Source organism: Notothenia rossii (assembly GCF_949606895.1).
Source record: "Notothenia rossii genome assembly, contig: scaffold_361, whole genome shotgun sequence".
NCBI lineage: Eukaryota > Metazoa > Chordata > Actinopteri > Perciformes > Nototheniidae > Notothenia > Notothenia rossii.
The window spans coordinates 1-27961 of NW_027640160.1; the positions used below are offsets into that span (position 1 = coordinate 1).

The following is a 27961-nucleotide window of genomic DNA, read 5'->3' on the forward strand; positions in this document are numbered from 1 at the left end:
TCTAAAGCTGCTAAAAGGGTGTTCCTGAAAACTAAAATGTGATTTTCTGCTCGTGACATTATATTCTGCTTTACTCACAGAGGCCTAGAAGCTCATGCAAAGAGTGAGCAGTTCCGGACATTCTTCAGGCTTCCAAAAGAGGAAAACCTGTTAGAGGTGCACGAGAGCTTCCTCTGGGTGCCCTTCAGCCATTTTAACACACTTGGCAAGATCTGTCTGTCTGAGAACTATCTGTGTTTCGCCAGCCAAGACGGGAGCCAATGCCACACCATCATTCCAATGAGAGAGGTAAGGTATTATAACGCTGCCAATATAGCACCCTGCTTACTGATTAACACTTGTGATGAACATGGCTGTGTGCTCTGCCAACGCTGCCTTCTCTCAGGTCATTAATGTTGAGAAGTCAGACCCCAGCAGCAGGGCTTTAACGGTGTGCATGCGTGGAAAGAGGGCACTGCGATTTTCTGAGGTGCGGGACTACCAGCGCCTGGCAGACTCGCTCCGAAGCAGGTGTGGGATCAGTGCCAGCCCCCAGCACTCTGCATCATCAGAGGTAACGCGTTTGTGTGTTTTTTTGGCCACTTTGCTCTTATAAAGTAATAGAGCAGGGGTGGGGAACCTTTTTCCTCTCAAGGGCCATTTCAATTTTTTCAACATCCTCCGAGGGCCGTACAAATGATTGACCTCTGCTTAAAAATACTAAAATCACAGCCCATTCATTTCGCCTTTCTTTCATGCTGTGCAAAGAAAAAGCAACCTCTTAATCCATATATCTTACCATGTCTCGCGCATGCATTCACGTGCACGGTTGTGGCATTACCACCAAAACAGAAAGATATGGACACAAGATGTGTGCAAATGTATTTAGTTTCCTATCCATGTGAACATGATTTAAGTCTGTGGGGGGGGGGGGGACCCAAACTCCTCTAGGGGGGTCCCATGCTCCCCCGGAAAGATTTTTTTTGTATATGTTGAAGTTAAAAGCATCAATCTGGTGCACTTTGAAAGCAACATTATGAGATCTATGGATACATCAACATCCATATGAAACAGAACTGTAAGCAGATTTTTCTTTATGGATATTTTACACATCACTCCCCTTTTAAACTGTATTCTTGTTTATTAATAACAACTTTCTTTTACTGTCATATAGTATTTTATACCTGTTTACTTTATTCTCTTGTTTTTTATAACTACAATGATCATATAAAGATGTGCCTTTACCTCACTGGTTGTAGAAAAAGCTTCTTATATTCGTTAGCATAGCTAGCTAACCAGATGCTAATAACAAAGAAGTTATTGACTGTATGATCAGTATGACAGATGGATAGATCGCCACTGGGCTTACAACTAAAGGCACAGCCACGCAAAAAGTGCAGCATGTGTACGGCTCCTTATGGATACTGCAATTTGTGAAGTGCCGGAGCCGCGTTCTGGTGCTCTCTGTCATACCACGTGATGACACGTTAGGCTCGTGTTGTGTTCAAGGACCCTGACCTTGGCCAGGAAAAACAGGCACTCGCTTGTTTAATTATTTTGCGGTCTAGATTTCTTTAATTTTTTTCTTTTTTGCGTGTGTTTATAAATTACCTCGATGGCCATAACAAATGGTCTCGCGGGCCGTATACGGCCCGGAGGCCGGAGGTTCCCCACCCCTGTAATAGAGTATTATTTTGGTTATATAGTTTAAAACGACTTGTGACATTGAACATTTGGTAAAACTTACTATCTTGTCTGCTTTGAAAGAAAGACATACTGTACTTATCATGTAAATATAATCTGCTCATAGCAAACACATACATTATAGTTATTAGCATTCATATATTTTCACAAGGCTTTACTACGATATATATTTATTTTTTATCATTTATAAGGCAACATAATAACACTTAATGTAGCTCAATTACTTTTTTCAAAGATCAAACGTTACACATTATAATCTTTTATAATTCATTATGATCACTGTTTTTATGAATTTATAACTTTATATCAAGTTACTCTTTGTTCGTTGTGTAATAAGGAAAATAAAACATATTTTTACAACTATTTATTGTTCTTGTATAAATATCTTTTTTGTTTTTTTTGTTCGTTGTGTAATAAGGAAAATAAAACATATTTTTACAACTATTTATTGTTCTTGTATAAATATCTTTTTTGTTTTTTAAAGCAAACAATGACAACTTAGAATACAACATTACAAAATGCGTTGATATAATGCGTTTTAAAAGATCATAATGTATTACAATTATACGAATCAGCATGTGTAATATTAAAATGATGTATGATCCTTCCAAATATATATTTTTTGACTGTATTTTGACACAGTTTAAAATTATTTTAACGGGTTATGAATATTGCTATAAAGCATAATGCATTTTAGACATGGGCTGCATAGATAGTGCTACTGAATATTTATATGTATTTATGACCAAGGTCATACGAGGCGAGTGCCAGTCGCTCATCAATCACTTCGATGACAACCCGGAGGATGTCACTCTGATGGTGGGACAGAAAGACAGCAGCAAGGCTGTAAGCACTGAGGCGCTCATGATGGTTTTCCACCCCCAGGATGTTGAAAACCTCGACCCCAAAATGGTATGTTTCAGCAACAACTTTTTGAAAACCACAACATTCGGACTGGATTACCTTAATGTCATTTTGATGCACCAGAGCCTTGTTACGCTCTGGGTGGGTGTCTAATCAATTCAGGGGTGGACATAAATAAAAATGTTGCATCTGTTTGGAATACAAGCAGTGTGAACAATGTTCAGGGCCCATGCAGTAACACTGTGGTGTGTGTTGTCCTGTGTGTTTAACAGCTTAAAGAAAAGATGAAGGAACAGTCTTGGAACATCCACTTCTCTGAATATGGACGCGGCACGAGTATGTTCTTCACCAGGAAGACACGAGATCTGATCGTCCGAGGTGTTCCTGAGGCCTTGAGAGGAGAGCTGTGGATGCTTTTTTCAGGTTATTGTACATCACACATTACTCACGCCATGGTATGTAAACAAGACCCGATTCAAAGACGGACCCTTCACCCTCTCACTCCCTGATGGAGGGAACTTTGACTGTAGTCACACTCACAGCTGAATGACGCTCCCTGCTTTAAGGTGGACGGTGTAAATTAATCAGGAACTTTCACTTCTTGTAACCATTGTGTAGAATACAAAATAATAATTATAATTAAACCTCAAGAATCCTAAATTGCCTTTTTAAATGTTTTTAAGCTGCTTGTTTTTTTTGGTCTCTGTAAATATACAAAACGTTTCAATCAATTGAACACATTGTTTTCTAGAATAGACACAAGTATATATGTGATCCTAAGTTAGTCAAATAAAAATACAATTTGATCGGTCAATAAAGGACACAAACAGCACTGCATACGGTAGCATATGGTTCTATACGGTACGGCCCTGGTTAAGTCGGGATCAGTGCAGACTTGCTGCCAGAGGTTTTAATAACCCATCTCCAGTGCCCACTACTTAGCTTGTAACTGCACTTGATGTGGCCGATCCTCCACCCGAATGCAAAACGTAGTGGGAGTGGAAGGAGAGGGTGGAGGAGTCGGTTCTGGATCCGAGCCTCCGCGACAAGCAGTGTCAGTGATTTGTTTGGAAGCCTTGCATGAAGCTCACGCAACATAAATAATGAAGTGGGTGTGGGATCTGTGCAGCATGTGTTATTGTACTGACTGCAGCTCTGCCTCTGTAGGAGCTGTGAACGACATGGCCACTCACCCCGGGTATTACACTGATCTGGTGGAGCAGTCCCTGGGCACCAGCACTCTGGCTACAGACGAGATCGAGAGAGACCTGCACCGCTCTCTGCCAGAGCACCCCGCCTTCCAGAGCGACAAAGGAATCTCTGCTCTACGCAGAGTCCTCACTGCCTATGCTTACAGGAACCCCAAGATTGGCTACTGTCAGGTACTTTATACGTTATATAATAATAAACAAATACAATGGGTAATTATACAACTAATGACTGTGAGATATTATTAGAATTATAATGAATATTATTCCTTTCAATTAGTGTTTATTTCATAGGCACAAATACAATATAGATAGAAAAAGTACATGAATTAAATAATTGAAATGATATATAAAATGAATTGGTCAATTATATGTGAGAAAAAAAATGTGTTTGTAAAATAAACACTTCTAACAGTCCATTAGCTCACATGATCTTTCTTCATCTCTCTGTCTGTACTATTCATTTATGAAACATTACATTATACTTTTTTTCCTGCTGTTTTCAATAATATTCCTTGCAGTTTTGATTTTAAAAAAGGCCAAGTACCTCAAAAATAAGGTTATGGACCTCAGAAAAGGCCACGCGGGATATAAAACCATCAATTTCAACACTTAAAAAAGGCAGCGAGGCTCTGAAAAGCCTTTTTGAATCACACACACCATTTATATTGGCCTTCCTCCTCCAGTTAACCTTATGATGCAAGTGAAGTTGTCTGTTTTTACAGTGTGCTATTTTTCCTTGTGCAGGCCATGAACATTCTCACCTCAGTTCTCCTGCTCTATGCGAAAGAAGAGGAGGCTTTCTGGCTCCTAGTGGCCGTCTGTGAGAGGATGTTGCCGGATTATTTTAATCGGCGAATTATTGGTGAGAGGGGAAGCATTCCTCGGACTCTTAGAATGATTCCAGACTTGAATGATCAGCTAATGTTGTCTAATCTTTCTCCAGGTGCTCTGGTTGACCAGGCGGTGTTTGAGGACCTGATTAGAGAAAACCTCCCCCAGCTGGTGGAGCACATGACAGACCTATGCTTCTTCTCTTCTGTGTCCTTGTCCTGGTTCCTCACTCTCTTCATCAGTGTCCTGCCCATCGAGAGCGCAGTGAACGTGGTGGACTGCTTTTTCTACGACGGCATCAAAGCCATTCTGCAGCTGGGCCTGGCTGTGCTGGACTACAACATGGAGGCTCTGATCAGCTGCCATGACGACGCCGAGGCCGTCACCATCCTCAACAAGTCTGTGTGAAGGCAAATCAAGCAGGACTGATGTATTTCAAACATTACTGCTGTGTAAATGATTGTCTCTCTTTCTTTGATGGTTTTATTACAGATTCTTCGACAGCGTGACAAACAAAGACAGCCCGCTGCCTCCGACTGTACAGCAAGCTTCAGTGGGAAGCAACGATAAAGCCTCCCACGTCAGTGTGGATATCAGTGAACTGATACGAGAGGCTTATGAGGTATTAGCACTGCAAACAATGACTGGTTTTATTTCTGATTAATACTTGAATATACCAGATAGGCAAGTACGGAGGAGAATCCCCCCAAAAGATGAGATGTACTACACAGAGCTACGCATTTCTCTGTAATAGTCTGACTTTTATATTATTCAGAAGATGTGTCTATTTTGTATACATTCCCTTAATTACAGATGTTAGCACCTGGATATTTATTTGTATTTTTCTGCATTTACTGCAATAAGTGGCATTCATTTAAAAACACAGAAGGATACAACTTCTACAACTATCTATCTCTGTATGAACAAATTAAAAAATTCATTTTATGTCAGAGTTATGTTTTGAAACAATATTTGAGCCATGTTGGTTTTTAAAAAGCTGGAGTTGGAGTAAAATGTCCATACCACACCAAGTGTGTGCCTCTCAGTTCGCTGTTTATCGTCCAAATCGCAGAAATATTCTCCCTTATACGATATTAAACAAATCTCCATATTTCAGGGGCTGAAAAGAGCATTGTTGCCATTTATACCTGAACAAATTGATATAATAATTAATCAATTGTCAAAATAGGCTAGGATCCTTTTTCTTTTAACCGACTAATCTATTTGTCTTGTTTTTTTATTCACTGATGTCAACATGGTTGTTTTACACTTATGGTTCTTTGTTGCAGAAATATGGACATATCCGTTCAGAGGAAGTGGAGACTTCGCGGAAAAGAAACAAACTGCATGTGATCCAGACACTGGAGGACACAACCAAACAGAATGTGGTAAGCTATCCTCGAGGTTACAATAAGTCACTCCGCTTTCATTGTCACTTTGAAATAAAAATCATTAAAAATCTATTTTCAGATTCGGGTAGTAACACAAGAAGTCCGATTCGGAGCCTCACAACTTGATGAGATTTACAACCTGTTCAAAGTGAGTCAAAGTCACGGTACATTGTCTTCATTGTCATAATACCAAAATGTCAACATTCATAATAAGAAAAATAGCAATGGACACGGTTTCTTTGTTTTCTGCTTTTAGAGGCAACATTTCCTGTGTTGCTACTGGAGAATACAGAGTCCCGCTCTGCTGCATCACGACCCCAGCCTGGCCTATCTGGATCAGTACCAGCTGGGCTTCCAGCAGTTCAGCGTGCTCTTCTCGCTGCTGGAGCCCTGGGCCTTCTGCAGCCCCAAGAGCACCCTCTCCCTCTGGGTGTTCCGCCTGATAGACGAGAACCAGGACGGCCTGGTGAATTTTAAAGAGTTCTGCTACGCCCTTGGTGAGTTCACTTACTCCCTGCGTTCTCCACTAATGTTAACCTCAGTATCCCCACCACTAAAATGTCTGATTGCTTCTCCCGCAGATACTTTATACGGTTCATCGTTCACAAATAAGCTGAAATTCCTCTTCAAGCTGCACCTGCCACCAGGTGAGTCATGAACGAACAATGTAAAAGCTCACAGCGAGGGATGCAACCATCTGACTTTGTCATTGCAGATACCTATAAGCATCATTTATGTCTTTGGCACCTTTCAAACTGAGTTATAAAGTGCTTTCACATAAAAACTAAACGCATATAACACACAGAGTATACAATGCATACAAATAGAGCAACATAACCAGGGGAGCACATAAGTGGTACGCAGGTACGCCTGCACGGCAAACATCTGAAATGCATACCGTCACTTGTCTCACTAAGCGCATTTGCGTACCGGTGGACTTGTGAAGCATTTCCAGAAGGCGCTTCGATCACTGGACGACAGCCGGTTGCCGTGCGCACAGATGGGGCTGCTGTTAACGTTGGAGTACAACGGAATTGTGCCACAACTTCCGGTGCGAGTTCTAGCGGCCACCTCCACCCCACCCGTCGACGTTCAATACCCCCCGTCGACGTTTGTGAAACAGAGGGGCTGAACACAGAACTTTGCGTGGGCAATAACAAAGTTACGTGCACCCCTGAACATAATGCATTATATAACAAACAGGAAGTAGTAAAATAAAACAACAATAGAGCCATTCTAAAAAGTTGTTTATAAAAAATACTTAAAAGAACTAGACAGTTTGCAGCCTCAGGTAGCTAGTGTGTTTCTCTATTGCTCTCTTAAACTCTCCTAACTCTCTAAAGCTTTTCAATAATTAAAGGCATAGATATGCATTGAACAAATAAATTGAACACCAGCAACTTGGTAAAAAATCGAATAAAAAAAATCAGAAAAATGTAAACCTTTTTAATGCAGCAACAAGTTGGTCCAAATGTAAACAATAATTTAATTACTTGTATAGTACATAAACACAAAGATTGGGCATATTGCAGCTATTTGAGTCAGTATTGGCCTTGGGGCATCGCTACCAACAGCGGCAAATATTTTAAAAGATAAACATTTTTCATGTGACATGTTGACAACTCTGACCCATGGTGGTGTCTCAGTGATATGTCTGCATCTTGTAAACTACAAATATATTTGTGTTTGCACAGCTTCAGCTTCACCCTCTGACCCATCTCTCTTATGACATATCTAGTCTACAGAGATGATACACTCCAGCAGGTTCAAAGTTCAATTGCATCAAACGTCACAAGACTGGATCTTTTTCATTCTATAGATTCTGTCTTACATGACAGCAATAACTCATGAGCAGGCGTCAGAAGCAGCCTAAAGTAAAACACAAGGTCAGATCAACATGAGGCTTTGATCTGCTGAGCTTTAGAATGTAGCAGTCATCCATGACTCAGCATTTGTTGAGTGAGCATATTGCCTGGGGGTGGAAACTGTCCTTGAATGTGTGGCTCTTGTCTGCATGATGTTGCAGCAGCACGTGCCTGAAGGCAGCGGTAAGAATAGTCCATGTTGGGTGAAAGGGCTTTGCCATGGCAACGACATGTGTAAGGCGCTGTGAGGGCATTTTGCAAAGGGCTCGTTTCTCCACAGAGAGTCTGTTGATGAGAAGGAATTGCTCAGATTACAACTGACAGCTGAGCAGTAGAGCAGCACTGATTCACTGTCTGTGATTTGACAGCCAGGCCGCTGAACGATAAGCAGAAAAGCATTTTGTCTATGTCTCAGAGAGAGAGAGAGAGAGAGAGAGGAGACAGAGGACACACTGCTTCAGCACCAAGGACAGATCCTCAGCACTGAACCCTCAGACACTACCAACGTCATCTGTGACATCACTGTGTCTGAGGAGGGTGTGAGGGCTCCAAACGATGTGTGAAATTTGGACGGCACTTTGTGACAGTGATATTTATATGCACAGTGCGGGCTAGTATTTCAATATGGAGATCAATGCTATGGACCGTTTGTTTTTGTTTGCTTCTTATGTACAAGTAAAAGAGTTATGTCAGACAAAATGAAAACATTGGATGCCACGTGGCTGCCACATGCTCAATGCTTTGTTTAGTTATGTTTTTTGTACAAACGTCCAAATGTACCTTACACGTTGATGGCCACCACTTAATAATTCAAATGCTAGTTATGGTTATTCAAACAAAAGTCAAATAGATCTCTGTCAAAAAGGGATTATGTTTTGCACAGACGGATGTAAAATGTACAACACCGACTAATTTTAAGTTATTCTTGTTTTACAATGAAGAAATTGTCTGTCATCACCATTGTTGATGTCCCAAAGCTATGCATTGTGGGATTTTAACTCAACCATTGTTGTGGACTGTAATTGTACAGAGCGAGCTCAAAGGTAGAAAACACAGCGACCTAAAACACTCACACATTCCTCAGTGGGACCGTCCTGAGCCCTGAAATTGGGCCAAACGCTCCATTGATCAAGGAAATGAAATCATGGGCTATTTAGAGCTGAAAGGCGGCACGTTTTGTAAGCCCAACACTAAATCCAGCAGCTGTATTCACTTATAAGCGCCAGTCAGAGAGCAGAGACATCATCCGTCTCAAAATGTCTGGCTGTACCTTTTAACTTATAGCTGTCGTACATCGGTGGAGCAAGGATATGATCAAATATGGCAAAAACGTCTATTAAATAACAGACATTTTGTAGGTTTCATGTTTACATATATTTATATATATATAAAGCCCAGGTCTTACAAGTGAGGAAACATCTCCACAGCTAACAAGGTTAATTATGTTTGGGTTCTTAATAGCAGCAACACATTTTAATGACACACACACACACACACACACACACACACACACACACACACACACACACACACACACACACACACACACACACACACACACACACACACACACACACACACACACACACACACACACACACACACACACACACACACACACACACACACACACACACACACACACACACGACAAGTAACCAACATGACAATCTTCAGGCTGTGCAGCACAAAGCTATCGAGCAAATATAATGACACTGCTGGCCTGTGAGGATAATTGTGTAATCAAGCAATGAAAATGAACAAGCATGCATGAACACACACACAGTCACCGGTGGGGTTTGGAGCATAGGTGTATAGAACCTCTCAAGTTATAGTAGAAACTGAGAAATGAAAATACTTCAGGCAGTAATCATTAAGTAAATGCATTGTTTTATTTTCAAAGAAATATTGATAGTGAAAAGAGGTGCTGCATGCAGCACGGGCAGGAAGAGAGAAATGAAGAGCTTTTGGGCATTAAAGCATGGAGACATGTCACAGTAGAGGCACAGAATACTGATATGAACCTGAAAATGAGCAGAATAGGCCCTTTAATGCAAATCATATCCCTCTATTCTAATTGCATTAAAAAGGTTTCATTTCTGTTTCTCAGTTTAGATTTCTTATTGCTTACAGTATTGCATTTAATGAACCGTATTTTCAATATAATGATTCAAAATCGTATAATGTTTTGAAAGAGACCCCCCTTAGAAAATTGCATTTGGTGTTTTTAAACACATTTCAATTTAGAGTTGACTTTGTAAGCTTCACAAACATATCATCTTTTTGAAGAGTCTAAGGTGGGATTGTATTACACTGTAACTAAATGATTGGGTAACTCTTTCAACATCTTGTTTCAATACATCTACTTTGCTCACGTGGATCCTCTGTCATCTTAGTGTCTCTTCATCTTTCCTCTAAAAACACTCACTGTCGGTGTCTTCTCTCTAGCTTTCACAGGTAGTCCTTTGCACTTAAAGGATCAAAGCATCCAGCACTTAATTCCAGTGACTGAAGACTCTTCTCACTTGAGTAGACTCGCTGGTTAGCCTCTTTACTCTTTCTTCTCCTTTCAAACTCAAATTTCCCCCTTCGTGTCTTGATGCATGCCCCATTTCCTTGAATGTTTCTAAAGGTTCTTTAAGCATTTCTTCATACATTGTGTTCACATGCTGCTTCTCTTTTTCAGCATTTGATCTACCTGAAGATGGTGTGATAAGGAAAACTCCCGAAAGAGGTATTGTTCCTTAAATGATCACAAATACTCCATGGCTATAAAAAGAACGGTCTTAGTTTTGTCTGATAGTGTAGAGTTTGTGTGTGACTACAACAGGTAGAGGAAAAGTGGACCTGCAGGCATACTTGAAGCAATGGCAAAGTGAAATTCTTAAGAAGGAGGAAACCATCAAAGACCTACCTCGGATTAATCAGGTACTCCAAACCATGTTGTGTTGTATTGACTGAAGTGCAACATTCTCTCAATAAAAAAGGTCCTGACTTGTAATACGTCAAATCATCTGATGATGTTTTTTTTATATCTCAGTCTCAGTTCATCCACTTCTCCAAGACCCTGTACAACATCTTCCATGGCGATCCGGAGGAGGAGCCTCTGTACAGAGCCGTGGCCCATGTGACCAGCCTCCTGCTGAGGATGGAGGAGGTGGGCCGAAGGCTGCAGGAGCCCAGCAGCCCCCCCGTGTCCACCCAGCCTGCTGCTGCTGCTGCGGAGCCTCCAACAGAAGAAGCTTCCAGCACTTCGGAGAGGTCGGACACCTGCAGCTCCACCAACAGTCAGGAGGCGGAGACCGATTGGTCCTTTTCCTTCGAGCAGGTCCTGGCTTCTCTGCTCAACGAGCCGACCATAGTGAGCTTCTTCGAAAGGCCTGTCGACCTGCAAACTAAACTGGGACAAGCTAGGGTTGCCCAGCTGAAGCTAAAGGGGAATAAGTGAAAGGAAACATAAAATGATTTGATACCATTGACCATGACCAGGCATCACCATGAATCTTGTTTCTCCACTTTTGATAGGGTGATGCAAACAGCAATTACTCTTAAAGTGGTATCATAAATGAAGAGAAGAACAGAGATTTTAAAATATGCTGTTCAACGTGTGTGTGGCTGGATTATGGCTAATCTGCAATCTGCGTAAACCACTGGTGTTACAGTCCACTGACCCCCTCTCAGAGCAGTCCACTGACGTCCACTCTCAGAGCAGTCCACTGACCACCACTCAGAGAAGTTCCTTGTCAGGCCTTGCTGCAGACTAGCCTTGTAGACTGAGGTTCCTCCAATCTGATGATGCATTTCTAACCTCCGTGATGAAATTCGTTCCCTTATGTTGCCTCAGTCTCTTCGGATTTCATGGAAGTTTAGTCTGACATATTTTCCAACCCTATATGCCATGGATCACATACTATATAGTTTTTTATTGTGTAAGGGACATATTTAGCAAAATGACCAGAAGAGTTCTCTCTGATGTTGTGCTGACCTTTAACTCTATGACAAAGGACTGACGAGTCTCACTCTGGATAATATATTTTTCTTTATTAAGATAACTATTTAATGCATTAGTGAAACAAACTGTAAAAGTGTCCTGTGGATTCAGTGTTCTTAGGCAACATTAGTGTTTTTCTGTAAATGCCAACTTATTGTTTGAAACAATAGCTTTCAAGTTGAAGTGGAACCGGTCAAACAGCGAGAGAGGACAGTGATGTCCATTGAAGATATCATTTGATTTCAGAGATAATCTGAATTGAGGAGGTCAGATGCATTTAATGAAGAGAATGACATTTTAAATATTGGTATTATATATTTGCAATAATACAAAAGAGAATATGCTTTACTGCCACACTCACCTCTCTCATTCCTCCGACAGCAGCACGATACACTATTAGCAGGACTGAGGTCTGTAAAGGGAAAGTAAATTAGAAGTGCTGTTGCAGGGAAATATTCTGCATCCTCTTCTAAAAAATGTGCTGTGTTTTTCAGTGTGCGATGGGTTGATGTACTGTTTGCTTATGTCCGTCAATATGTAGGATGTTTCGCTCTCGTATAAGTGCAGCGTTTTGTACTTCAGAATCCGTTTCAATAGTCGTGTGATTATTGTATTTTTGAGGCTTGTGTTGATAGTGTAAGATATGAGCTAGTGGACGTTTGTGCACATTTTCTTTGATCAAATCTCAGGGTGTAATTTGTGTAAAATAAAAAGGACAAAAGGGAAATTTTTTCGACCTGGGATACATAAAGATATGATTTAAACATAGATTACAAATGTCTGTCAAATATAACGCATGTGTAGCATATTTACAGGATTGGCCACATTATGCTAATGTTCATAGACAGCAGCTCTTTCTGTTCACTACAGCCAGAGCTGACTGACAGTATTTCAGTTGTTTCCTTTTTTTCTGTGCATTCTCTGCTTTTTTGTTTGGGCTTCTTTCTCTGTGAATCATTTGCACAGTCGTTTGAGATTCATTCATTGAAGATATGCCTGTATCTCAGCCAAAGGCTCTGAATTGTAAAAGGTCATGACCGCTTCAGCTGCAGCTGCTTGTCCTCTCCAGGGGCCAAATGGACAAATTCATAGAGCTTTATTTCTGCTTGTGTTTCAGAAGCTATTTAAGTTCAAGTGCAATTCTTTGCATCATATTTGTATCATTTTTGCAATTTCTTTGAAACATGTTGTGGTTATTTTTTCACTTAGGACCAATCTGAAATGGTGTAATTATTTGGTTATTGATATAGATATTTGAAGTGAGTTGCACATACTTGTTTAACTGTTTACATGACTAAAGGATAAAAAGAATATCAAAATACACCCTATTCATCTTAAATGTTGCCACTACTTAAATCCAAAGCTCTATTGACTGTTTCCCAGCAGTTTCATGCTGCATTTGTAAGATATCCGAAATAATTATAAGATGCAAATAACAACCTCTCATCAAAGACTGCGCCTTAGTCTTTCTGGTAGGCTTCTGAGCTTTGCATTGAAGTTTATTGCTTTATCTATTTCTGTTAAATGGATCATATATTTTAATGATTAGAAATCCTACAAAAACTTAAGAGTGAATTTGTTGGTCCTAACTATTTATTTTTAAATATGGAACTAAGGTTTTTTTGTTTTAATCCAAAATAGTTTTTTCTTTCCGCTCGGTAGGGGAAAAAATGAAGGGACATGACTTTGAAGGAGCAGAGAAAGTCATGGAAGATTTCATCCTCCTGGCATGCTGTCAGATTTGCCATTAAGCACCAGAGTGTACTCAGTAGGCATGGAGAACGCTCCAGCATTAGTTTATGATTAATCAAGTTCTTATTTGTGCAAGTGTGGTCTACAGCTTTTCAAATCTGTAACTTTCAAACTTTTGAAAGCTTGTCTTGAAAAATATGACAACAATATTTCTGTTTACCTGCTAAATTATGATTTATTTTTATGATGTCCATTCAAATGTATATCAGAATAAAGATTGATTATAATATGAATAATGAGGTTGTTTTTGGTCATTATGAGTGTTACCTTTGATGAACACACAGCAACATGTCTTTACATGTGGCTTATGTGTTTAATTATGTCTGGTAATATCTTCCTGTTTAAGTTGTGTGTATTAGTGCTTTAAACAGACTATCTTATAGGTATAGTTATATTGGATTTTATTGTTTAATAAATATAGTCATGGATGCATAATCATTGCCATTGAAACAGTTATTTGACAATCAGCAACTATGCTAATAAATGTATGCAAATATTACATGTGCTCAACATTTTAGGTTCACAATAGGCAGGGGTGGAAGTACATATGCTACTTTGAACTCTACTACATTTCAGAGGTGGTTATGGTGATGGAGGAGGAATTATATTTGTTTGTTATTACAAATACATTTACTTGTCTATACCTCCCTCTTGAAACAGGTTCCTGGTAAGCACATTTTTTGAAAGGAGTTCAGCTTTAACATCAAATAAACCTTTAACGGATTCACTTTTCAGAAGCTTCATGTGAACCCAACACCCCGAGGGTAATGTATTTCAAAGAACACAGGATGAGTTTATATGTTCATATTTATGAAACTATATAAATGTATAGGGTCTGGTTCAGTGGATTGCTGTGGAGCTTCCTTATATCAGATTTACAAAAAATGTCTTTAATATTCTACTTAACAAAAACACAGGTGCCCACTTTTGTCCATGTTTTGGTCAGCATGGTTATTTCAAAGGAACATCAAAATAAAAGAAAGATTTAGTTAATATTTGAAGTAGCTATTACAAGGAAATTACAGCACAACATGCTTTATATTATACTAATATATGTTATTACATTTTATATCAGACATGTGGTCCTGTGGAGGAAGTCAGATCTTGATTCATATTTAGAAATGAACTTCATGTCAGTCAGATTGCAAATTTCCCCTCTGTGGGACTAATAAAGGTATTCTGATTTTATAAACTTTATATTACATAAATGATACGTGACTGACGCTTTTGTCAAACCGTCAGAACGACACCGTTGCTTGTTGCGACCCCCAGATGACGGCACCTGCACAAACCCCCACCCTGCCGCCCCTGGATCCTTGCCTTACCCCAGTCATTACTGCAGAACCTGTTGCAGATGAGAGAGTTTCGGCAGTGACAGACGTCTGGCAGAGAAACTCTGATGGACTAACTCCCAATGAGCAGAACCTGCTGCTGCAGCTCTTGCTGGAATTCAAAGACTGTTTTTCACTGTCTGAGGCCAATGTTGGCCGGACAGATCTCATCGAACACAACATCGACACTGGAGATGCAAAGCCCATTAGAATGAGACCACGACGCTTCCCTCTGGCCAGACAAGCTCTAGCAGATAAAGCACTGGGGGAGATGCAACGGGCTGGACTCATCGAACCCTCCAACAGCCCCTGGGCCGCTCCAGTAGTCATGGTTCCCAAGAAAAAGAAGGAGGACTTTCGGTTCTGCGTAGACTTCAGACCGCTCAATAAAGTGACCAAGAAGGACCTATACCCCCTTCCTCGCATCGATGAGGCACTCGATACATTGGCAGGGTCTTCCTGGTTCTCCTCCCTGGAACCTGCGCAGCGGATATTGGCAGGTCCCCCTTGCCCCTGAAGCCAGACAGAAAACAGCCTTCATCACCAACGGGGGTTTATGGCAGTTTAAAGTTCTCCCATTCGGCCTCTGTAATGCCCCTGCCACGTTTGAGAGGCTTATGGACCAGGTGCTGGCAGACATCCTCCGCCATGAGTGTGTTGTTTACCTGGACGACATCCTCGTCCATGGGAAATCCTTCGAATCAGCTCTCGGGGCCCTCAAACGTGTGCTGGTGAGAGTGGCTGGAGCAGGACTGAAATTGCACCCCCAGAAGTGCTGTTTCGTGAAGCGTGAGGCGAATTTTCTCGGTCACAGGCTAACGGAGGGCGGCGTCGGCACCATGGGAGAGAAGGTGCAGGCTGTGAAGGACTGGCCCACCCCCAGCTCTGTGCAGGACGTGAAGAGCTTCCTGGGCCTGTCCTCTTACTACAGGAGGTTTGTGAAAGGGTTCTCCTGCATAGCTGCGCCGCTGTTCCGCCTGTTACAGAAAGGAGAGGTGTTTTCATGGACAGTGGAGTGTCAGGCAACATTTGCTTTACTACAGGAAGCCCTAGTGGAGGCAATGATCCTCTTCCCCCCTGACCCCACCCTTCCCTGCATGGAACTCCAGGATCTGGTCACTTTGGGGTCTCTAAGACTCTCCGCTGCCTGCGACAGAGATTCAACTGGGGCCAACACAGACGAGATGTGGAAGATTACTGTCGCCGCTGCGACAGCTGCACTGCACGTAAGGGCCCTACCGACAGATCTCATGCCCAGCTCCACCAGTTTCCGGTAGGGTGCACAATGGAGAGGATCGGGATCGACATTCTTGGGCCGTTTCCCCGCACAGAAAAAGGGAACCGCTACATCCTCACAGCCATGGACTACTTCACTAAGTGGCCTGAGGCATACAGCCTACCAGATCAAGAGGCAGAGACTATTGTGGACGCTTTGATGGAGGGAATGTTTAGCAGGTTCGGGGCGCCTGAAGTCATACACACAGACCAGGGCCGGAACTTTGAGTCCCGAGTGTTTAAGACTATATGCGAAAAACTGGGATCCCCTTCACCCACAGAGCGATGGCCTCGTAGAAAGGTTCAACCGCACACTGGCTCAACAGCTTGCCATAGTGACGGCAAAACACCAAAGAGACTGGGACGCCCATGTCCCCCTCGTGCTGATGGCGTACCTGTCTGCGACCCAAGATTCCACTTCCTGCTCCCCTGCCCTCCTCATGTTAGGAAGGGAGATGCGCACGCCGGGCGAGATGATGATGGGCTTGCCCCCCGACGCTCCTGTGGACCCCCCAGGGTTCGAATATGCCAGGAAACTCCAGGAACAGTTGCAGTCTGCTAACGACTTTGCCAGGCGCCAGCTACAGAGTGCAGGGGCGAGGCAGAAGAGGAACTACGACGTGCATTCTAGAGGACGGCATTTCAGTGCAAGCGAGTTGATCTGGGTGTATAACCCACAGAGGAAGAAGGGCAGATGTCCAATGCTGATTTTGTTTATTTCAGACAGAAAAAAGCTGGAAGAAAAAAGGCCAGGAGAGAACACTCAAAATTACACAGAGAAATACAAAAACTGAAACATTTGCTCGGGAAACAAAAAAAAACAACAGACAAACTACGCAAAAGATTCAAAAGAAGCTGTGCAGTCACAGAGTCCCCGGCATTAAAAACAAGGCGACTGCTACACAATGTCCCTGTTTCTGGCGAAGTGCGGAGATCATTGCTTGTTCATCATGCCCTCATGGCCAACATCAAGGACGCCTTTGCCACCACCAAAAGGAGAACACACAGGCAGGCAATGTCACAAATTCTAACTGGGAGGATCCTTAAAAAGTATGGACTACAAAAAGAAGTTCGTACAGCACTACACATCTCCAGAAAGAGGAACAAGAATCCTTCTGAATGCAATATAAAGTACCGAAGCCTATGTTTCCGAATTCAAGACAGCGTCATTGCTTACCTGACGAGGGATGAAAGCAGCCGATTGACAGCAGGCAAAGCACAAACAATCACCAGGCGGAAGATAAAGAAACAGAAGAGGTTTTTAAATGATACCCTGAGAAACCTCCACAGGAAATTTCTCACTAAACATCCTAATTACGATCTCTTACTCCTTGTGCTGTCGTATGCGTCCCTTCTGGGTGGTTAACCCAACACTTGCAGACAGACAAACCTGTCTTTGCAAGGTTCATGAGAATCTTTCCTTTCTGTCTGAAAAGCTTCACACTCTTAAGTTAATTAGGAGCGTGGACAAGGAAGACCTTACAACATCAATAAGCTGCAATTCAAATTCAAAGGACTGCATGTACAACGAGTTTCCCCACTGCAAAGGACAGGAGTTTGCCATAGCAGCAGAAGTTAACCTTCAGGCAGATGTTGAACTCACTCAGTGGTCAACTGAAACAGTCATCAGAGAAAAGAAAAACAAAGATGGTAAAAAGGACAAGGTCCCCATGAAAATCACTGTGAAGAAGAAAAAGGACATAGTGTTGGCGGATCTGCTGGAGATGTTTCAAGGCCAATTGAGACATTTCAAACGGCATACATTTAACATTAAAAGCCAGTTCAACGACTACCGTGAATTAAGAAAAAGCATGACCAACCAAGAATGCTTGATTCATGTGGATTTTTCGGAGAATTACTCATGTAAGCTTGCAGCAGAAATCCAGGCAATGCACTTTGCCCCAAACCAGAAGCAAGCAACGCTCCACACTGGAATTCTCCATGTTGGTGGGACAGCAGAGCACATGTGCTTTGGCACAATTTCGGCATCAAAGGAGAAAGGCCCACCTGCCATTTGGGCTCATTTGTCCCCCATCCTGGATGAAGTGAAGGCCTCGTATCCTTCTGTCAAGGTGGTGCATTTCTTCAGTGACGGTCCATGCACGCAATACAGACAGAAGGGAAACTTCTTCCTCTTTAGCACAGAGCTGATGAACCGTGGTTTCAAAAGGGGGACATGGAACTTTTTTGAAGCAAGCCATGGGAAGGGTGCTCCAGATGGAGTGGGAGGCCTCCTGAAGCGAACGGCTGACAGGCTTGTTAGCCAAGGTCATGACATCCCTTCAGCAGAGCATGTCTACAGTGCTTTGGTCAACAGCGGAACAGTTAGGGTGTTCTACATCGGAGAGAATCTGGTGGATGAAGCAATTAACAAGATGCCAAGTCATCTGCCAGCAGGGCCCTCAACTATGTGTATCCACCAGGTGGTCACAGGGGCACCAGGAGAGATCTTGTATTGAGATGTAAGTTGCCCTTGCACCGCCAGACAAAGTTATGAGTGTCGCTGTGATGACACTCATACTTTTAGTTTTGAGGTTCAGCAAACAACCCCTTCGCTGCCTCAAGCACCTAAAACCAACAGCAAAGAGAATGAAAGGCTGTGGGGTCCTGATTCAATTGGCCAGTGGTGTGCCCTTAAATATGATGGAGATATTTACCCAGGAGTCATTCAGGAGGTCATGTGCAGGTAAAGTGCATGCACGTTGCCGGAGTCAACCGGTTCTTCTGGCCACTGAGAGAGGATGTGCTTTTGTACCCTTTTGAGGACATTTTGAGAGTGATTCCTTCTCCAGTGACCCCACGCCACGTGGAGATTGACAAAGACATCTGGTCTAGTTTCTAAAAGGTCCAACTGAATGTTGCAATTGAATAGTACTGTTCTGTTGAATATTAATGTTACTGTACTATTCTTTAATATTTCGTTTTTAGGTAAGGCTTCACTTGGACCCCTGTGCTGGTTTGAACCCATTACAAAACCATTACTTTAAAAACTGTTCTTTATTTGTTCCTCTACTGTGGGTTTGATCTTTGTCTGACTTACAAGTCACTTTCGATAAAACCGTCAAATTTCGCAATGTAAATGTAAACTATTTAGACTGTTCTGTAGGTATTTAATTAGAAATTAATTCTGAATGTCTGAATTAGAAGGACTTGTTCCAACCCTTCACCGGTTACTGATCAGAGGGAATGTTTAATTTGCACTGTGTGATTTTTTGTTTTGCTTGTTAGTACATTTCAAATGTAATGTATGTTGTATGAATTTGGTGTTTCATAATTGAATTTTGCACTTCTTCCTTGAAATAAACATAGTGCTGATGGTTAATAATATGTCCAGTCAACTATGTTATTTGCGTCAAATGTGTGACTTTCATTGTCAACTATGTTGCACCTCATTTTTTCAAATTTAAAATATCTAAAATAGTGCTTCTGATATCCTTTATAGCATAATGTACATCTACGCAGGTTGGAGTTTTACGTGACATCTCTTAAAACTATCAAAATGACCTGTATGGTAGTTTTATAATAGAAAATATCCCTATCCTTAATGACAGTGCTGAACATATCACATGAAAAAACAAAACTTTAATACAATTATTTTTGAATCTTTTAAAAATCTTTGGATATATGGTAGAATAGACTCAAGAGCCTTTCAAATTGGATTGTACTTGAAGTGCAAGACTTAATCAAATGATTGTAATCACATCAAGTTTGTCCGTAACATAGTTGACAAACTGAGTAGTGAAAACATCCTTTCCCTTCAAATAAAAAAATTAATAAAAAAGTTTAAGCTTTGCAACTAGTGGATATGTTACACTGAGGAATATACTAACTTGAACCACTGATTGTTCTATTGAGAAAATACACTTTTTTTTTACAGTTTTGTTGATGTGAAATGTACCCTAAATTATAGAATGACTCAAATTAAAAAAATTAAAAAATGTATTTGCCTAAATCCTACCGGCCCACATTTGTAAGTGTTCCGCCCACACCCCACTGGGCTTGGCTAGGCCGTTTTGATAGGCTACCTATGTTCTATCTATAAGATAGTTTCACTTTCACACACCAGGCCCGTAGCAGCTGTCACTACACAGTGAACGATCAGGAGTGAGTGACTGAGAGACCTACCCCTAGATTCCACCAGGTCCGTCTGCGGCGCGTTACGGCTGCGTTACGGCATCCGCAAGGATCGCGGCCACTCTAGTCAATGGGTGCTATTCCACCAGACGGGCCGCGTTACGGCTCAGAAGCGTCCCAGAAGCGTCTCGCCGCTGGGCTCCGCTCGAAATAGGATTACCCCTAGTTTCCACCGGGTCCGTCTGCGTCGCGTAACGGCTGCGTCGCGGTTTTGTATGGAATCAAATTAGGGTCAATAATATTCACAAATTATTTCACAGTCTGCAGTTGTATATAACCTGTTGTGCGCATGTGAAAAGATTTTGTGCATGTGTAAAAAAGTTTTGTGCACACAGATATAATTTGCTCGTGTAAAAACATGTTGCAGCTGTAGAAATATTTTGTGCGTGTGTGAAAAGTTTTTGCAGATATAATTTGCACGTGTAAAAAAGTTTTGCAGGTGTAGAAATATTTTGTGCAAAGATATTTACAACAGTGAGGTTTCACAAAGTCTGAGATACGGACACACAAATTTCCTATCTGTGTGTGCGAACCTGAAGTTACAAGCTACAAGCTGCTATTTACGAGTACGAATTTTGACCCTGTTTTTACGCCTGAGTATGCTAGCCAATCAGCACGTTGCCCACTGACTAGCCAATCGGGACGTAGCCCACTGACCATCCAATCATAGGACACAAGGTTCTAACGCGTTCGTTTTGCTGACCTGCGCCACTTGGAGCGTGCTTGCGGGAGTCAACATGGAGGAGCCCGAGGCGAACTCTTGTGGGACACAGGTGGGTTAATTACATGCTACCACGGAACATGCCACTACAGTTTTAATTAACTGACGTTACATCGTAATTAACTAAATATATCAAGACAGCTGTGCGTGCATCCCGGAGTTACTTAAATTGTATATTTAACGCTAGCTAGTTGATGTGGTCTTTGCTAATACTACTTTGTGCCACCCTCCTTTTTTGGGCTCAGTACTATCCCAACAAAGTATTTCCATTTACCTATATATAAAACAACATGGTAAAGCAGTAAAATACAGCTCATCTTTAAAAACGCAAATGTCATTTATTTGATGTATTTCCACAACCTCTTGTTGTCTTTGAATGCAGCCTCTCCATCCCAACTCGAACAGCTGACAAAATTCTGGGTAGGGTGGGAAATCCCTACAGACACCTTGAAGGTCCGAGTTGTGAAGGGGGCGTACCTGAAGTCTTCCACATGTTTTGGCACATTGCATGTACCTGGGCACTTCCAAAACTATGAGGACTTTTCCAAGCATGTGGAGAGCTGCATTGCAACCTATGTTACAGGCTTTGGTCTAGTTTAGATACTGCTCATCAGTATGATTCTGTTGCAAAAAAAACATTGTTTCAGTGTTATGGAGCTTCTGCTTTTGTTCATTGGTGTAAAAAGGGATTTTGTCTTTGGTATTCTTTTACCTGAAAAGAGATCTCCATTTTAAGAATATCGACTCACAGAAACGAAACCTTTTGAGATTATTACTACTTCATTTGTTCCAGTGGTCAGCTCAAAATTGAACTTGAACATGACATTTTGTGACAGATACTATAACCTTTGCCTGGTACTCTTTTTGTACTGCATTTTGTTGGAAGGGCTGTTTGGATTGTGCCATATGTAGTTCTGGCACCTGGTTCAGGTAGTTGTAACCAATGGCATCATTCATTCTGTTAATAGAGTCAATATTTAGAAAATGGTCTATTACAGTACTTGTTATTGCTGATGTATTTACTTGAATCCTACAGCTCTTGTATCCAAAGATTCTAAGAAATAAACCATTGACCAGTGACTTTGGATGTTTGCTTCATTTCAATTTACCCACATTTTACATTTTTCACAACAATCAAAATGTGAATTATTATATTATATACCTTAAAATGTTCTGCGGCTAAAAAAGTAATTTCCATTCATAAACCACAGAACTGATCATTTGCTGTGTAAACATTTCCCCGGGGACTATTTTGAATGCAGGTTGAAGTCTCTGAAAATGATTTTTTCAAGTCGTAGCGGAATGAACAGAAGTCAATGTCAGGATGAAAGGTAGGGACATTATTGTGAGTTCTAAAATAGAACATTATACTACTACTGTAGTATCTTTCATGTAACAAGGAACTGCATTAGCTAGTGGAAAGCCATGTTATTCTAAGAGTAACATTTCAGGTTACTACAAATAAAGTAGGCCTCTAAAATTGAAATACATTTATTTTCCCTTTTCAAAATGAGAATATAACAGTCATGCCCTATATATATATATATATATATATATATATATATATATATATATATATATTCCATCATCCTCTACCCAACCACCCCCACAAAAGTACCACGTATCTCCAGATGTGTTGGTGTTGAATGTTTGTGATCAACTGAAGGATGAAGTGTTACTTAAATTCTTCTTCAGCTAAATAAACTCTTTAAAAAGCCTCTTGGATCAGCTTGAAAAGTAGTCGTCACAAAGCTGAAAACAGGCTGTTTTTCTGACTTTGTAGAGATACGTGGTTTTCACAGGACAGAGACAAAGATACAAACACATGATGATCTTATAGAATATGATGCATTGATGGAGATTAAACTAGCCAACAGGATATAAAGGATTTAAATGCAACTAATTACTGAATACTTCTTCCACTGCTGAAAGTTAGTATGCATTATGCCTTATGCTTCCTGACTTGATTCAAGGACACCCTCTATGTAGTGAACTACAGCACTATAGATGTCTGCCCCAAAACACAATGAAGGAGCAGTAGGATTAAAAAGTTGATTCAGTCCTTCCAGTTCTTCGATGCCCAGGCGAGATGCCAGTTCAGGAACCTGTACTCCAATTTGATCCATGTCTGCAATTTCCACATCTGGAAAATGGATCCCCTGAAATAAAAAAGTAATCGGGTTAGTTAAAAATAATTACATGGGATGACACCCTAAAACAGTGGTCAGGAACCTTTTCTAGAAATCATTTGGCTCCCAACAAATACAAATTCTAAATTACTAATACAGTCCATTATTTATTATTAAATTATTTCCACCCCACTGATTAAATTGTTGTTTTGTCAATCTTGACATGAACACTAAACTAGATTTCAATCACTTGACATGCATTACTGAACTGTAATTTATTAAGCCATTTATTTAGTTTAAATGTTATCCTTGTACAGACTAAATAGACTAGTGCACTGCATATTCATTGCAGTTTTCAGGTGTTAATTTACCAGTGAAAGAAGTCAGCATCTTTTTTTCCTGCAATATTATTTTTGAGGCCTACAAATTCAAAGAAAAATAACAACAGTAGTTGTTTTCATTAGTTTTACATTTTTCGGATTGTGGCCTATGTCTTTGTATATCAACAAAACTATTCTATGCAACTGAAACTCAATGTTACATTGTGTTGCATAGCCCATTGTTGGCTTTGACACAAATTGTAATTCTGCTGTAGCCTGATTATGCATATGGTTATTGCTGTGTACTATTGGAAGATGCCTGGTAAAGTGAAACACAGTGGTCCTGGTAGGCTAAATTCCAGTTCCCGTGTGTTGCATTTTCATTATAATATTAAGAACAGTGTAAGGATTTTGTCAAATAAACATATAACCAAATACTAACATTGTTATGACTTCTAAAAGAAAGCAAGGTGTGCTAACATTGGCTTCCTCCACAATGGTGAATAAAACACAGAACTACAAAACAGTTTTTCCCCTTTACCTCGAAGTTGTCAGGAGGGCTGACAGGGCTCTGACTCTTCCCGATTTCCCACAGCTGGTTAGGAGTGAGGTTACGTTCTGTTCGGAGTGAATGGTTATTCCAGCCATCTGTGAATGTGTCAAGATCTTCCTGAATTCGGGGCAGAAAGACATACTGAGCACAGAAAAGGTGTGTGCAATTTGCTGGGTCGAGCAGGCCATCCTCCTCTAGGCTGTGGAGCAGATCGTAATAAATACTTGACACGACATTCCACACGTCACGCCACAGGCGCTCTATCCTGAAAGACAGTTGACAAAAATAAATGAATAAATGCAGTCCGTAAACAATTATCACACCTTTACGTTGCAAAAAATGCAAATAGTAACTCAATGGATTTTTCCCCATCCCTAATAACACTAATATGTACATTAATCTCAGCAACAACTTTTAGCACCATAATTAATGGCAGCACGTCACTATTAAGCGATACACTAGCAAAATATATTTTGACCAAAGAAAGCTTTATGACAGAAGCTACAACCATACACTGATATTACCTTTGATTATGAACACTTTTCCCTGAGATGATGCTTCCCCTGCTGCACCCACGAACGTCAAACATATGTCTGGCAATGTCCACATTTTCCACACCTTGGTCTCCTCTGACCCTTGACATGTACAACCATACAGATACCATGTTAAGTAATTTGACAATGTGAAATTTGAATCTCTGTACTCTTAGAGCTGGCTGTATCTCCAGTTTTCTAAGTACAGCTATAGCCATTTAACAAGCTTCACTATTGGCTCCTGGCTAATCCCCCAGGGAACCAGCAGTTTGAAAGATTTTGTTACCACAGAAACAAGAGGTTTTAGTATGAGACTGAAACATTCTTTATGGGCACATCACTGGAAAGACCTACACATAATATTGGGAATATGTCATGAGGTCATGTAAAGTAATATAAACAAGGAATGAATAATCCAATCTCATTCTAAGGCCATCCCCATAAGTGTCATCACTGGTAAAGTGTTGTTTCAGAAATGACATATAGGGGGTGCTAGGGCTTCCTGGGCCTTTGCTTAATAGGCACTATATCCCCAACTATCAATTTACAACTTTTCTTGTAAAACTTAGTGAAAAATCTGTTGATCATGTAGGCCTATAGACCTTTTTGAAAAGCAGCCATTTTGACATAAAATAGTAGGGTAAACACAGGTGTTACCAGTGATACTAATTAATGTTCTGTTCCATTCAGATCAAACAGTCAGGGTGCTGCTATTGTGCATGTTGGCTCACTGGAAAGGCTCTACTGCACTAAATAGAATGGAACCTTAATCAACTTAATTAATTTAACCTGTATTTACCTGCTAGTTCATGTCAATACGGCTGCCGTGTCAAAAGTCTACCTTATTTTTATAAAATGGCCTAGACTGATACAAATCAGTGTTCTTTTAACTGTATCAAGTGCACCTGACATTTTTCTTCATATTCACTATTTCCAATAATCCAATGTTTACATGTAAAAAAAAACACACACAAAACAAGAAATAGCCTGTTACCTGGATGGAAATCCGTGTTTGTCCACAGCCTCAAGGAAGAACTGCAGAGCTGTTGAAGCCTTGTTGTTATTGGCTACTTGTAGGTACATGATCTATGAGAGCATTTATAGAAAGGAAAAAGTAAGCACCACAGAAACACAGTACTCAAATAACCTATTAATGAATTAAATACTGACCCCATACTGTATGTGCGTGATAATTAACTTTAAAAAATGGCATTTAATATCAATTCACTTTTGGTCAATTGTAAAATAAACTCCAGGAAGCACTAACCTTTCTTGAAAATCCATCAATTCCACCAAATATTACCATACCATATCTGCAAAATAAAAAGGTATTAATTGCTTGATGTATCCACACCACATCTTGTCCCACCAAGTCCTTTGATGATTGAAATAATCTTCGTGTCCATCGCCAGACCCCTTTTTGTGGTGTTGTGCTGAATAACATGATGTGATCGGCGCCTACATAAGATGACCCGCACAATGTATAGTGAAATGTTTATCTTTGGCTACAATACTGCTTGTGTTTACATTATATAAAACAAAGCTGAGGAAGAGCATTTATTGTTATAAATATGTTATTTGTGTCCTAAATATTGCTGATTGGTCTTTTAAATGAATGAAGTAAGGCTAATTTTGGCCTGAACTCGAGCAGTGAGGCATGTGTTTCAGGTTAAAGCTTTTGAAGTTCTGCCCTTTTCATGCAAAAAAGTATAATGCATGGACTGTAGAGTATATGAAAAAAATATACAATTATATTTAAACAAATAAAATAATTAGATTGATAATAATAATAATAATAATATGATTGATTGATTTTTAAGAAAACATGAATCGCTCATCGTCTATTGCAGCGGGTTGTAAGGAGCATTTGTGTTGAGTAGGCCATACAGTTATTTATTATTGATTATGAAGATCGTATGGTTAGCCCACTTTACCGTTCCTTTTCTGTTCACTTATTTTCCAGCTGACGTGAACACAAGTCGGATTGGAAACTGAACCTTTTCGACCTTTGGCTAACTAACGTTACGTTACCTTCCTCTCCATATTAAATGCCCGGGGTATTATGTCAGGAAGCACCCGACAAAAGTGTTGCATTAATTTCTTTAACATTAACGTTACTCATTCAAACGGCACAACAACAACAAACGTTAATTTAGCCAACAGACTGTAGCTAGCTAAGACAATAGCAAAGACCACATCAACTAGCTAGCGTTAAATATAAAATATAAGTAACTCAGGGATGCACGCACAGCTGTCTTAATATATTTAGTTAATTACGATGTAACGTTAGTTAATTAAAACTGTAGTGGCATGTTCCGTGGTAGCATGTAATTAACCCACCTGTGTCCCACAAGAGTTCGCCTCGGGCTCCTCCATGTTGACTCCCGCAAGCACGCTCCAAGTGGCGCAGGTCAGCAAAACGAACGCGTTAGAACCTTGTGTCCTATGATTGGATGGTCAGTGGGCTACGTCCCGATTGGCTAGTCAGTGGGCAACGTGCTGATTGGCTAGCATACTCGGGCGTAAAAACAGGGTCAAAATTCGTACTCGTAAATAGCAGCTTGTAGCTTGTAACTTCAGGTTCGCACACACAGATAGGAAATTTGTGTGTCCGTATCTCAGACTTTGTGAAACCTCACTGTTGTAAATATCCTTGCACAAAATATTTCTACACCTGCAAAACTTTTTTACACGTGCAAATTATATCTGCAAAAACTTTTCACACACGCACAAAATATTTCTACAGCTGCAAAATGTTTTTACACGAGCAAATTATATCTGTGTGCACAAAACTTTTTTACACATGCACAAAATCTTTTCACATGCGCACAACAGGTGATATACAACTGCAGACTGTGAAATAATTTGTGAATATTATTGACCCTAATTTGATTCCATAGTTTTGGTCCGGCCTCCTCCAGCGTCATACCCTACCGGGCGCATTTCAGAAGCATTTCAGAAGCGGAGCGTCTTGCCTGCCGGCTCGCAGTTTTAGTTGATTAGGGCATATTTCTTGGACAGATTATTTGGACAGACAAAGTTAATAATAATTGTAATATCCCAGTTATAAACGACATGAATCAAAGATGTGTTGCTGTATTTTAGTGGTAAAAAAATGCATTCATCATCATAATTATTCTATATATATTTACACAGTGCCTGTAAACCGGAGGAGAACGCTGGTATTTCTCCTCCTACTAGAAAGACTACGGAGGCCCGGGATAGGGTCTGCGAAATTAGTTTGTGTGTGTGTATATATATATATATGCTCTGAACGTTGCTCTTCCTGCCTGCCCGACATTACCTTTCGGCTGCGTCGCGTCGAAAAATAGACTTCAATCCTATTTCGAGCGGAGCCCAGCGGCGAGACGCTTCTG

General features: G+C 40.7%; 2 protein-coding genes and 1 long non-coding RNA gene across 4 annotated transcripts; 2 read left to right on the forward strand and 1 right to left on the reverse strand.

The window, feature by feature from the left end:
* Nucleotides 1–75: 75 nt before the first annotated feature.
* Nucleotides 76–13824, forward strand: tbc1d8b (TBC1 domain family member 8B; the record flags this gene model as incomplete). Its single annotated transcript, XM_079695196.1, has 16 exons — nt 76–288; nt 386–553; nt 2434–2595; nt 2820–2970; nt 3715–3929; nt 4503–4620; nt 4702–4987; nt 5082–5211; nt 5879–5977; nt 6060–6128; nt 6237–6477; nt 6562–6627; nt 10294–10386; nt 10532–10579; nt 10676–10773; nt 10886–13824. Coding segments are annotated over 16 exons (2565 nt in total), but the record flags the coding sequence as incomplete, so codon positions are not given.
* Nucleotides 13825–20612: 6788 nt separating this feature from the next.
* On the forward strand, nt 20613–22129 carry LOC307027018. The gene is made up of 2 exons (XR_013804506.1): nt 20613–21101; nt 21432–22129. It is a non-coding gene; the product is annotated as an uncharacterized lncRNA (long non-coding RNA).
* A 1-nt stretch (nt 22130) lies between these two features.
* Nucleotides 22131–27432, reverse strand: LOC307027017 (uncharacterized protein). Of its 2 annotated transcripts, XM_079695197.1 has the most exons (6): nt 26925–27091; nt 25852–25897; nt 25579–25670; nt 24576–24686; nt 24040–24316; nt 22131–23208 (listed from the first exon to the last, which is right to left on the reverse strand). In XM_079695197.1, the coding sequence occupies exons 2-6, from the start codon at nt 25888–25890 to the stop codon at nt 22999–23001; spliced, it is 729 nt and encodes a 242-aa protein (XP_079551323.1). In that variant the 5' UTR covers nt 25891–25897; nt 26925–27091; the 3' UTR covers nt 22131–22998. The 2 variants fall into 2 exon arrangements, with proteins under 2 accessions (XP_079551323.1, XP_079551324.1); XM_079695198.1 differs by lacking the exon at nt 24576–24686 and having other exon boundaries at nt 26925–27432.
* Nucleotides 27433–27961: the final 529 nt, after the last annotated feature.